The sequence below is a fragment of the Hemitrygon akajei genome, chromosome 13, assembly GCF_048418815.1.
Source record: "Hemitrygon akajei chromosome 13, sHemAka1.3, whole genome shotgun sequence".
Lineage (NCBI taxonomy): Eukaryota > Metazoa > Chordata > Chondrichthyes > Myliobatiformes > Dasyatidae > Hemitrygon > Hemitrygon akajei.
The window spans coordinates 42,397,714-42,410,414 of record NC_133136.1 but is presented as its reverse complement, the minus strand read 5'-3'; the positions used below and the strand labels follow the sequence as shown (position 1 = coordinate 42,410,414).

At 43.2% G+C, this 12,701-nt stretch overlaps 1 protein-coding gene across 8 annotated transcripts in view; it reads left to right on the top strand.

Moving 5' to 3' along the window:
* pde4d (phosphodiesterase 4D, cAMP-specific) overlaps positions 1-12,701 on the top strand; it is a 1,157,264-nt gene that overhangs the window by 937,058 nt on the left and 207,505 nt on the right. Inside the window, exon 1 of one of the 8 annotated variants that reach the window (XM_073064482.1) lies at positions 8,676-8,976. The exons of the other annotated variants lie outside the window; for them this stretch is intronic. Coding sequence (XP_072920583.1) covers positions 8,909-8,976 — 68 coding nt within the window. The 5' untranslated portion in view covers positions 8,676-8,908. Of the gene's footprint in view, positions 1-8,675; positions 8,977-12,701 lie in introns of those variants that run through there. 8 annotated transcript variants of the gene reach the window in all.

Sequence of the window (12,701 nt, the reverse complement as noted above, 5' to 3'; positions counted from 1 at the left end):
CTGAGGCTGCCTCAGCATAGGCAGAGGTGTATGAAGCAGCATCTGACTTAGACATCTGTGAGTCTATAAACAGAATCAGTCATGCCTTGTTGTCACAACAACCAATGCATCTTACTGAAGGATAAGTCCAAACACATTCTGGCTATAAAACAAAGTGTTCCAGCTCTCCACAGAGATGCCCACACTACTCAGCCAGCATGTCACTCACATAGCACAGGTATTGACTGTCAAGGTCTGCAGCAGCAGAGACCCACAACACCCCATTCTGCCACAGAAAAGACCTTAGTCAAATAATGCTGTTGATGATAATCCCGTCTGCAGAGACATGGACAGAATGAACTTCCATCCATCCCAGGACATACATTTGGCAAACCAGTCTCTACAGTGCTCTCATTCAGAAGCTGCAGGTGCATTAGATTTGGCAAACCAGTCTCTACAGTGCTCTCATTCAGAAGCTGCAGGTGCATTAGATTTGGGTTGGAATCTGGCTCATCAACACCTAGGCACAACAGGAACTAAAGCTTTTGTAATGCCATGGAAGGACTATGTCTCAAACCCTGTGAAAAGCTAGACCTTCTCTGTGAGTCACTTGATGGGGAGTCACTGCAACACGTTAGACGGGTTAGAGCAGTTCACATTAATAATCCAGCCATGGATTTGCAAATGCTGTGACAGAAGTTAAGCAAATGCTATGGCTCTCCAGAGGCAATTGAAGAATCTCTCTTCAGTATATTTGTAATTTGCTAAAGTTCTCACACAAAGAACTGTAGAAGTTACAGGAGCTTGCAGATCTGATGTTGGAACTGCAAGCCACAAAAAGCAAGGGTTACCTACTAGGACAGCTTCTCAGATACAGCAAGAGGAAAAGAGAACAACTACAGAACAACATGCAAGAACAGTGGATAATTGAAGGGTTCAAATATAAAACAAAGCATCATACCCTCCATCCGCTATTTTCATTCTTTGTGGAATCATATGCCCTCACACAGAAATGTGAAATGATCCTAGTTATATGCTCTCAACTTTCAATAATACCTCATTCAAAAATAGGTTTCCAGCAACCAAAACCCTATCACGGTCAGCAAAGCTGAAGTAGAAAATTCTATCATGAGCCATAATAAATGCCCTGTCCATAAGAAACCTCACCCCTTCAGGAAATGCAGAGGATTCAGAGAAAAATTGTGTGTATACTGGAGACGCTTTCTAAAGGAGCACTCAATATGTTGTGCTTCCACAGCACACCAAGCCAAAGACTGTAAACCTATCATACACTGCACTGAGCACAGCAGTGAACAGCACATACGTGGCCAAGTGGTTAAGGCTTTGGGCTGGCGATCTGAAGGTCGTTAGTTCGAGCCTCAGCCAAGGCAGCATGTGTGTACTTGAGCAAGGCACTTAACCACACACTGCTCCTGCACGTTTATAGCCCAGTGGCGGCGGTTGGTGCAGTATGGACAAGACAAAACAAGACAAGCACTTATTCAGAACAGCACCTTGGGCTACTACCAGTTCCAGCACATCTGCAGAAGTGAGCATCCATCAGATAGAGCCACTTCCTCATGCACCAAGGAATGCGGGAAAGCCTTCCTGCTCTAAAATATGTACAGTCAGTATCTACCTGAAAGGACATGCTGAGCAAAAACTAAAGGACTATGTGATATTAGATGATCAGAACAATGTACCTTTGGCAAAATCAACATCAGTATTCAAAGTTCTGTTTTCCCATATACTCTAAAGGCATGTTCAGGGTCATCAGAAGTTGCCGGAAGAACAGCCAGTGGATTTGTTATGAAGGCAACAGGAGTGGAGGTCTCTTTACCCTTGCCAATCCTCATTGAGTGCTAACATATTCCAAACAATGGGGATGAAGTCCTAACTCCTGAGGCAGCATGCAATCATTCATATCTTAAGTCCATTGGTGACAAGATTCCCCCCACTTGACCCCTCTGATCAGATTCTCTTCTTGCTTGGAAGAGACACCATTCATGCACATTGACATGATGCCCCTTATGCCCAATGACTGGACCTGAGTTGGATCAAAATCTGCCTCGATCAGCCCACTGTCACACATTTAAGATTAATAACCCAGAGAATGGGCACCTCAGTCATTTCATTTGAGAGATGAACCTATATGAAAGAGAAGATTGTAGACAGCAAGCCAAGTGCCCTGACATGCTTAACACTGCTCAAGCAGATTCAGGCAAGTTGGTCTGCTGTCACTCAGAAGATGATTATAAGCTGGCAGCAGCCATCAAAGATGAGGTCTTCCTTTGAGTCATGAGCAACGAGCTTAGCAAAGATGAATCAAACAGTTGGGTAGCCCCTCTTCCTTTTTGTTATCCACAACAACTCCTACCAAGCAACAGAGGGCAGGCCCTTAGCTGGCTTATGTCCCTCAGTCGCACAATGGGAAGGAAACCAGAAATGAAAGCTCATTACGTGGAGTTCATGGAGAGACTCTTCAGGAACAATCATGCTGAGTTAATGCCTCCACCAGATCCCAGCAAAGAAAGCTGGTATTTGCCCAACTTTGGTGTTTAGCATCCACAGAAACCTGCATAAACGCAAATTGTCTTTGATTCAAGTTCAAAGGCCTATCACTGCAGAATGTGCTCTTGGGGGGTCCAGCCCTCAATAACAGTGTGCTTAGGTTCCTCATGCGCTTCAGGATTGAATCCATCGCAGCAATGGCTGACATCAAACAAATGTTTCACAGCTTCCTAGTGAGAGAAGTTCATTGAGACTACCTCAGATTCTTGTGGTTTTGTGACCACTGATTATACAATGAAATTCTGGAGTTCTCCATGATAGTTGGTAACTGCTCTTTGTCATCTGTGGAAACCTATGGCCATAAGAGGACATCTAATGAGGGAGAGAAGGAATCTGGGACTGAAGCACGGAGGTACATAGAAAGGCATTCTATGTTGTTAATGGCCTTAAATCATTTTCTATTGCAGAAGAAGCTGTCATCTTGCTCAATGCAATGCAAGACATCTGGCCACAGTCTAATCTCAGACTGCATAGGGTTGCACCTGCCAGTGCTGAGGTCATGCAATATTTCCCATCTGAAGATCTGCCAAAAGGCCTACAGAATCTTAATCTTGGACAGGACCTCCCACCTAGGCAGTGTAGTCTGGGCCTTGGATGGAACCTCGTCACAGACATCCTTACTTTCCAGGTGGCTGATACTGAAAGACCCATCATGTGTTGTGGCTCAAAATTGGCTATCAGTATTCTATTTGACCCTCTTGGATTTGCTGCTCCAGTTAGTATCCAGGAATGCTTCGTGTTAAGAGAATTGACCTAGGACACTTGGGGTTAGGATGCCTGACTTCCTAAAGAGAAATTTGAGCAGTAGCAGCAGTGGTGCCTTTCCCTTCAGGATCCCATAGGTTTGAAAATTCCAGGAATCAACACAACAATTCCACTATCTTCAGCCCAAAGGAAAGAGATGCATATCTTCAATGAAGTTAACTGAAGCTATTATTGCTGTTGTATACTTGAAGGTCACAGGCGCTGCTAAGTACAGTGAAGTTGGAAAAGCAAAGCTTGCTCCCAAACCAGTTCTCACCATACCAAGGCTTGGACTTAGTGCTGCTGTTCTAGCAAGTGAGCTGGCTGAGATGATGAGCTGGACACAGAACTAAATGTTATCAAATTCTTTACAAAGAGCAAGATTGTCCTCGGTTATATATTTAATGAAAAAAGGAGATTCTGTGTTTATGTTCATAATAGGATCCAGTAATTCAGGTGATCAACTCAGAAGAGCCAATTGAACTGTTAACCTTCTGATCTCAACATGGCTGACCGTGCCACAAGAGGGCTCCAATCTGATCAGCTCTTGCTGACTCCCACCCAAAACATCATCAGGGCCATATTTCCACGTAAAAATGGGTAAAGTAAAAATTGGTAAGGTTGATTTCAAGACCAGTCTCTGAGACGATCCTGCTTTTGCCAAAGACTTAATGAAGTGATCACATGACCTTTAGTTTCAGTTAAGCTTGACATCCTATGAATGGCAGGCAGGGAGTGTTTCAGTCTCTAAAGCCACACTTCATTTTGTGTAAACACCACTTCCTATATAGAAGCAAATTTTTATATCATTTGCTTTGCTGGTTAGCTTTGATTCGATTTGAAACACACAGTGGAAAATCATTCATCTCCATCCACTCTTTATTTGCTCTATATTTACTCTATAGACTTTATTTCCTCTATATTCATGATCTCATTAAAACACTAAGCACCATTTATATATATATATGATGGTGATGTGGATAGCATAGATGACAGGCAAAGGATACAACAGGATATACACTTGGTATATTAGATGCTATATTAGGTTCACCTGTACACCTGCTCATTAATGTAGATATCTAATCAACTAAAGAAGTAGCAGCAGCACAATACATGAAAGCATGCAGACATGGTCAGGAAGTTCAGTTTTTCTTCAGGCCAGACTGAGGAAGAAATGTGATCTAAGTGACTTTGACTGTGGAATGATTGTTGGTGCCAGACAGGGTGGTTTGAGTATCTCAGAAACTGCTGATCTCTTGAGATTTTCATGCACAATAATCTCTTTTATGCACATTAAAGAGAATGTGTGAAAAACAAAACCATCCAGCGAGCGGCAGTTCTGCGGGCATAAATGCCTTGTTAATGAGAGATATGAAAAGTGAATTGTCAGACTGATTCAAGCAGGCAGGAAGATGATGGTGACTCAAACAATGACACGTTACAACAGTGGTACGCAGAAGAACAGCTCTTAATGCACAACACGTCAAACTTTCAAGTGCATGGGCTACAGAGGACTATGAACATATAACCAGTGGCCACTTTATGAGGTGGGGGGGTACCTCATAAAGGTTTCAAAGGTACACTTAATGTCAGAGAAATTTATACAATATACATCCTGAAATGCTTTTTCTTCGCAACCATCCACAAAAACAAAGAAGTGCTCCTAACGAATGAATGTTAGAACCCCAAAGTACCTCCCAGCTCTCCCTCCCACACATAAGCAACAGCAAGAAACGATCCCCCTCTCCCCCCATGTGCAAAAAAAAGCATCAGCACCCACCACCAAGCACTCAAGTGTGAGCAAAGCAACAGCAAAAACACGGACTTGCAGTACTCCAAAGGCTGCTTACTGACCCAGTATTCGACATATCACAGGCTCTCTCTCTCCCTAATAAGGGAGAAAGAGGTGTCTCCGTTTCACAGTGAGAGGGGAAACATAATAAACAACTTGCTGGTTTAAGATGTTAAAAGTCTGTTGTGTCACTTTTTTCGAGCTTTGTGCCCAAAGATCTCGAGACTCTGGGCACGCAGACTTAGATCTTCCATCTCCCACGACACACCGGCCTCCTGCCTGAACATCGACCTTCGATCCGCCCGTCCCCAGAGACACGAGATCTCGGCCCTCCGAAGGCATGCCGAACACTTGGCATGCTGAATAACGGCCTGTCGTGAAACCACGAGAGCTGGTCCCATTCCCGCAAAGAACCGTAGAGTGGCCAATGGGTGTAGCTCTTTGGCAGAAATGAGTGGACAAATGGCAGATGGAGTTTAACTAGGCCAAATGTAAACTTTTGCAGTTTGCTTTGGGGTGAAGTGCCCCGATACACTTTGGGGTAAGTGTGCAGGGTCTGGTACGTGCATGGGATCCACTGCCTGGGCTGCTGGTGGAGTCAAATGATAGAGATGTTCAAGAGGCTCTTGGATTGGCACATGAGGAGAAGATGGCATTGTGCGGGCAGAAGTGATTAGTTTAGTTGGGCACTTGATTAATTTAATTAGTGCAGCACCACATTGTGGGTCAAAGGGGCTGTACTGTTTGATGTTCTATGTTGTGCTGTCTCCTTCTGGGTCACTCCAACCTCAGAGTGGCAGTTCACACACAGTGCATATGCATCTATGTGTTAAGAGGCTGAGTTCCAAGCTCTACTTAGTGATCGGCATGGCCAAGGCAACAGTTGGGAGCTTTTTGTTATCTCCTGTCAAGAGTAGAGGTAATACAAGGAAATCTGCAGATGCTGGAAATTCAAACAACACACGCAAAATACTGGTGAAACACAGCAGGCCAGGCAGCATCTATAGGGAGAAGCACTGTCGACGTTTCGGGCCGAGAACCTTCGTCAGGACTAACTGAAAGGAAAGATACTAAGAGATTTGAAAGTAGTGGGGGGAGGGGGAAATGCGGAATGATAGGAGAAGACCGGAGGGGGTGGGATGAAGCTAAGAGCTGGAAAGGTGATTGGCGAAAGTGATACAGAACTGGAGAAGGGAAAGGATCATGGGACGGGAGGCCTCAGGAGAAAGAAAGGGCGGGGGAAGCACCAGAGGGAGATGGAGAACAGGCAGAGTGATGGGCAGAGAGAGAGAGGAAAAAACAAACAACTAAATATGTCAGGGATGGGGTAAGAAGGGGAGGAAGGGCATTAACGGATGTTAGAGAAGTCAATGTTCATGCCATCAGGTTGGAGGCTACCCAGCCGGTATATAAGGTGTTGTTCCTCCAACCTGAGTTTGGATTCATTTTGACAGTAGAGGAGACCATGGATAGACATATCAGAATGAGAATGGGACGTGGAATTAAAATGTGTGGCCACTGGGAGATCCTGCTTTTTCTGGCAGACCGAGTGTAGGTGTTCAGCGAAACAGTCTCCCAGTCTGCGTCGGGTCTCACCAATATATAAAAGGCTACACCGGGAGCAGTATACCACACCAGCCGACTCACAGGTGAAGTGTCACCTCACCTGGAAGGACTGTCTGGGGCCCTGAATGGTGGTGAGGGAGGAAGTGTAAGGGCAGGTGTAGCACTTGTTCTGCTTGCAAGGATAAGTGCCAGGAGGGAGATCGGTGGGAAGGGATGGGGGCGGGGAATGAATGGACAAGGGAGAGCGAAAGATGTGCTTGGTAGTGGGATCCCGTTGGAGGTGGTGGAAGTTACGGAGAATTATACGTTGGACCTGGAGGCTGGTGGGGTGGTAGGTGAGGACAAGGGGAACCCTATCCTGAGTGGGGTGGTGGGTGGATGGGGTGAGGGCAGATGTGCGGGAAAGTGTAGAGGTCCTGTTTTAGTATGTGATTCCACCTGTGACATGCCATTACAGTATGTTGCTTTAGATCTATTTTAAGCAAATTTTCAGATTTCTTTTGGTATATCTGATTGGGCATCTGTGCAATAGACTGTACACATTTAGTGTACCAAAAAAGGACAAACTACAATTTCTGGTCAATTGATAGCATATTCTGGACTTTCATCTTTAACTGTGTGTGTGCATAAAATGAAAGCTATTTTCCTGACAAGATGTTTTACTGCCGTTTTCACTGCAACATATTTGTAACATTGGTACAGTTTGTAAATTCCTTTCAATGGATTATATAAAGTTTCCGTATTTCACCGGATAGATGCAAAGAGATTGTAACAAAACACTGACCAGGTCAGTGGTATGAGGTGACATTAAGAGACTGAGCAACATCACTTTTTAGTAGCTTTCTGACTCCATCTCCACTCCAGATATCCTGAAAGGCCTTTTTTCTTGCTGTTGTATGTTCACATAGGAGATACAGAAATCAAAGTGATGTGAGGCGGAATCTTGGGCCCGCGGTGTGGGGAGACACACAGCACTCTGCATATTACAGCTCAAACTAAGTTAATGTTAAATGTCCTAGAAACATTTGGGTTGGGTGCTCTGTAACCATGTCTGGTGAATGTAATTGAAAGCTTATTCATTGCCGGCAGAATATTATATTGACACCTGTGAGGTCTGAATAATAATAATGCAGAGCAAAGCATTGTAAAGAAATCACTGATAGTAAGATTCAGATTCCGATTAGTTTATTGTCATATATAGCCAATGAAATGCCTTGCTGGTGTGATGTTCGCAGAGTAAAGATTACACATCGTAGTAATAAATACAGCAGTAAGTACAATATGCAAGAGTGAAACTATTCACTTCAGTAACCTTGGTGCTGACCTGAAAACCCTAATTCTATCTCCAGACTATATTCCTCTCAATTTGCACACTAATGTTAAATTTATTTTTGTTTTATGTCATGTTATGAATAACTAATATTAATTTAAGTTAATGTAATTTATGTTAGTAATGTAGTGTGCTGTTGCTGCAGAGAGCTAGTTTTCGTGACATTTGTACGTTGGGTATGAGTATCCACGACAGTGAGCTTGAACATTCCAGCAATGAAAACCTTGCCCCCACATCCACAGCCCCGATATCTCAATTGGAAGTAAATGAAACTCCAGAACTGCCCTTGGGAGAAGCAAAAATCACCTCCTGGAAGTACAACAATGTCTGTCCCCGCACTAAGCAGCCGAAACCTCAGCGAGGCTTCCGGACGAAAAACTTTTACAGTGTGGAGAGGGGGGAAATCAGTCTATATCAAGAGGTGCAGAGAATGTTGGGGTCCGGGGTACTTGGTACTCCAGGGTATCAAGTGGGAAGATGAAAAGAGGCGGGTGAGAACAGGGCAGCGAGAGAGTGGCGGCAGGTGGCGGGGAGCCGGGACACACTACATCTACTCGCCGACAAAAAAAAGGATGTGATCGCCGGCAGCGTGCCCACACAGAGGCGGAGGGGGTCGCTGGACATGTGCGCTTCTCTGCTCGTCTGGGAGAGGCGAGAGGCTGCCCGCCCTCGGAGAGTGCAGCCGGTCCCCAATGCTGAGCCAGAACAGACAGACGCCAGCAGAGCGGGGAGGGAGGGCGCGCTGTCACTTCCGAACAGTTGAAGCTTGAGTAATTCGGGCTCGTGTGAAGAAACAAGCTATCGAAAGGGGTGAGCCGGCCACAGCCATCTTCCAGACGAAGTGCTCTGACAAGGAAATAAGATGTGAAGAAGGAAAAGGGAGGCGAGCCGGCGCCAGAGTCCTGGCGGGTTCTGTACACTTCAGCATGAGCCACATTGTGTTGAAACCGCGGTCGCGATCTACCAGCTCCCTGAGGACCTCCGACTACCCCGGGTAACGTCTCTTTTACACGCTGCTCTTTGCCTCGACGTTCTTGCCGCCTTGTTTCCGGGGTGAACATGGGAAGCCGGTGCGTCATCCCGGCTTTCCACCCCTGCTCGAGTGCAGAGCACTCGTTGTTACCCCAGTCCGCCCTTAGTTCACGTTTTGACCCTCCGGTAGGCTGCTGGAAAAGTTCGTGAAGCCTCTAGCTGCAAAACTCATCCTCACCGCCCCTGTAGATTGTTTCCTTTCACGTATAGGAACTCCACATCCCTCAGGAGGAGAAAAAATAAGAATCATTTGAGAATTCGTTGCGCTTTTCACGTCACCCCACTTGCCCAAAACCCGCTGGAAGGAATACGTCAAATTCCTTTGCCTCGGTGCGTACTTTTGCTGGTGCTTTCTGTACCAACATTACTGCGTTCTCCCATGTATTAAAGAAATAACTTGGGCATAAGAGAGTGGAAGTTGCATATTTCAGAAACGTGTTGGTGTGTTTACCTAATGATATCTTTAGTATGTAGCCAAATATGAGAACTATTTCGTCCCAAATGATTTGGCACAAATAGTATTGAGATACATGATCGAATGTTAATAGTAGACTGAAGGAAAATTGATAGTAGAGAGCTGTGGGCAATTCCTGCTCTCCATTGTGCTATGACATCCTTAACACTACTGAATAGGTAGGCAGAGCATTGGTTTAATTTGCATTTTGTAGGTAAATTGGAAATGTGTAGTATGCAATTCAATTTTTAAAAAATGAATATTTTTAAAAATTTTCTCTGGAAGTTTCTAGATGACTTCACAAATTAAATGTGCCCTTAATAACATATATGGGTGCTATATTCTTGTCCTGCAGGGTTTAACTAATCCCCAAGAGCACTGTTTCAGTGTTAGTGAGAATCTTATTATCCAGTGCATAATAAATTAGGTCTACTTGGATTATTATTTTAAAAATCATTAGAAATGGAAACTTAAATGTTCAGTAATCCTACAATTTAACTTTGCACTTATTTCAGATCACTAGCACTGGCACCCACCTGCTTATATAACAATAAAGGATGAAGGGGAAAAAAAAGAGGCTGCTTATTAGTTTTTATAGTTACAAGAACAAGAAGGGAAAAAAATCAAACTTCAAAGTAAGTTTATTATCAAAGTACATATATATCACCACATCCAACCCCAAGATTCATTTTCTTGTGAGCATACTAGAATTGATAAAGACCACACCCAATAGGACGGACCCAACAAACAATGAGCTAAAGACAGCAAATTACAAATACAAAATTTAAAGTAAATAAATAAGCAAGCAAGCATTAAATATCCAGAACATGAGATGAAAGTATTTGGAAGTGAGTTCATTGGTTATGGGAATAGTTCAGTGATGAGATGAGAGAAGTTATCCCTTCTAGTTTAAGAGCCTGATGTTTGAGGGGTAATGACTGTTCCTAAACCTGGTGCTGTGAGTCCTGAGGTTCCTGTACCTTCTTCCTGATGGCAGCAGCAAGAAGAGAGCATGGCCTGGGAGCCTGATAATGGATGCTGTTTCCTGTGACAACACTCTGTGTAGATGTGCTCAAAGGAAGTGAAGGCTTTATCCGTGTCGACCTGGGCTGTGTCCACGAATTTTTGAGGGATTTCCCATTCAAGAGCATTGGTGTTTCCAGACCAGGGTGTGATGCGGCCAGGCAATGTACTTTCCGCCACACGTCTATAGAAGTTTGTCAAAGTTTTAGATGTCATGCCGAATCATTAGCAAACTCCTAAGGAGTCAGGGGCGCTGGTGTATGCCACTTACATACTGGGTTCAGGACAGACGTTCTGAATTGATAACACTGAGGAATTTAAAGCTGCTGACCCCTTCCACCTTGATGAGTACTGGCTCATGGAGTTTCCTCCTCCTGAAGACAATAATCAGCTCCTTGATCTTGCTGACACTCAGTAAGAGGTTATTGTGGCATGACTCTGTGAGTTTTTACATCTCTCTCCGATATGTTGATTCATCACCACATTTGATTCAGCCTTCAACAGTGGTGTTGTCAGCAAACTTAAATATGGCAATGGAGCTGTGCTTAGCCACACAGTCATAAATGTAAAGTGAGTAGAGCAGGAGATGAAGCACACACCCTTGTGGTTAGTAAATCTCCCTCCCTCTAATTTAACCCCATTGTGCTTAATGTTACTCAAGATGAACACATTTGCCAAGGTATCTTGTTTACTGCTATTTCTGAAAAAAATGGAATGTGGGCTTTGTTGATAGGGCTATTATTGAACTCTATTCTAGATTGCCTTTGAAGATGATTGCAGGTCATGGCTGTGAGGTTACTATATTTTTCTTAACTTCTTGATAGGTGATAGATAATATGCCATGGCATCAATATGTACACAAATGCCATTTTATTAGGTGCCTCTTCTACCTAATAAACTAGCCACTGTGTATACATTTGTGGTCTTCTACTGCCTGTCCACTTCTAGGTTTGATATGATGTGCTTCTTCTGTACACTACTGTTGTAGCACCTGGCTATCTGAGTTACTGTGACCTTCCTGTCAGCTTGAACCAGCCTGGACATTCTCCTCTGACCTTGCTCATTAACAAGGTGTTTTTGCCCACTGAACTGCTGCTCAGTGGATGTGGGTTTTCTTTTGTTTTTCACACCACTCTCTGTAAATTCTAGAGACTGTTGTGCATGAAAATCACCAGATCAGCAGTTTCTGAGATACCCAAACCATCCTGTTTGGTACCTACAATCATTCCACAGTCAAAGTCACTTAGATTACATTTCTTCCCCATTCTGATGTTTGGTCTGAACAAGAACTGAACCTCTTGACCATGTCTGTCTGCTTGTGTGCATTGAGTTGCTTCCACATGATTGGATGATTAGATATTTGCTTTTCCAAGGTGTGCAGATGTGCCTGATAAAGTAGCCACTGACTGTATATCTTTTAAACCTCTTTATGAAGTTAATAACAAATGTTAAATGTACATGAAAACAAAGGTAAATAGCAAAAAAGACAGCTGTTAAGGGTTAAACCACAAAGAATTTGGAATATGAGTATATAAGTATAGAAGTGTTTTAAAGTCTGTTGCCTAATAATCAAAGGCTTTCAAAATGATATTTTAAAATAAGTATCATGGTGATTTTCCCCTTCCCACAAAGTCCTACTGTCGGCAGAGTCAGTGATCTGAGAGAATGGCTATCGATCTGCATAAAGATAATCTCTGTTGCCTGATATATCTTACATTGGACAAAGTTAATTAAACCAAAAAAAAATCTTTGCATAAACTATTTCTGAGAAAAAGCTCAGTTCTTTCTAATAAAGTAATATTTTTAACCTGCCAGTTGTTTGAAAAAGCACCTGGTCAACTCGGGGGGAGAAACTATTCTGAATATGTGTCTGGCAAGATGCATGTTACTGGTTATGGCAGTAGACTACATTTCCCTTCACAGTGATATGTATGTATTAACTGTTTTTAAAAAAACTGGTAACATTCAGACCAGCTTCACTTGATCAGGTTTTGTTTATAGGCAGTTTGGATTTGTTTGCCAACACGTTTTTAATGTTCATCAGTCAAAATTTCTAAAGGAGCTTTAACTGTTCAAGATACAGCATTAGATTCAGATTTAGGTCCAAATCGGATTCATATGAAAATTTAAATGATACAATATTTTTATATTTTATAATGAGAAAATTGCTTATGTTATAAATATGTCAAAAGCCAAAAATGGTTTAACCC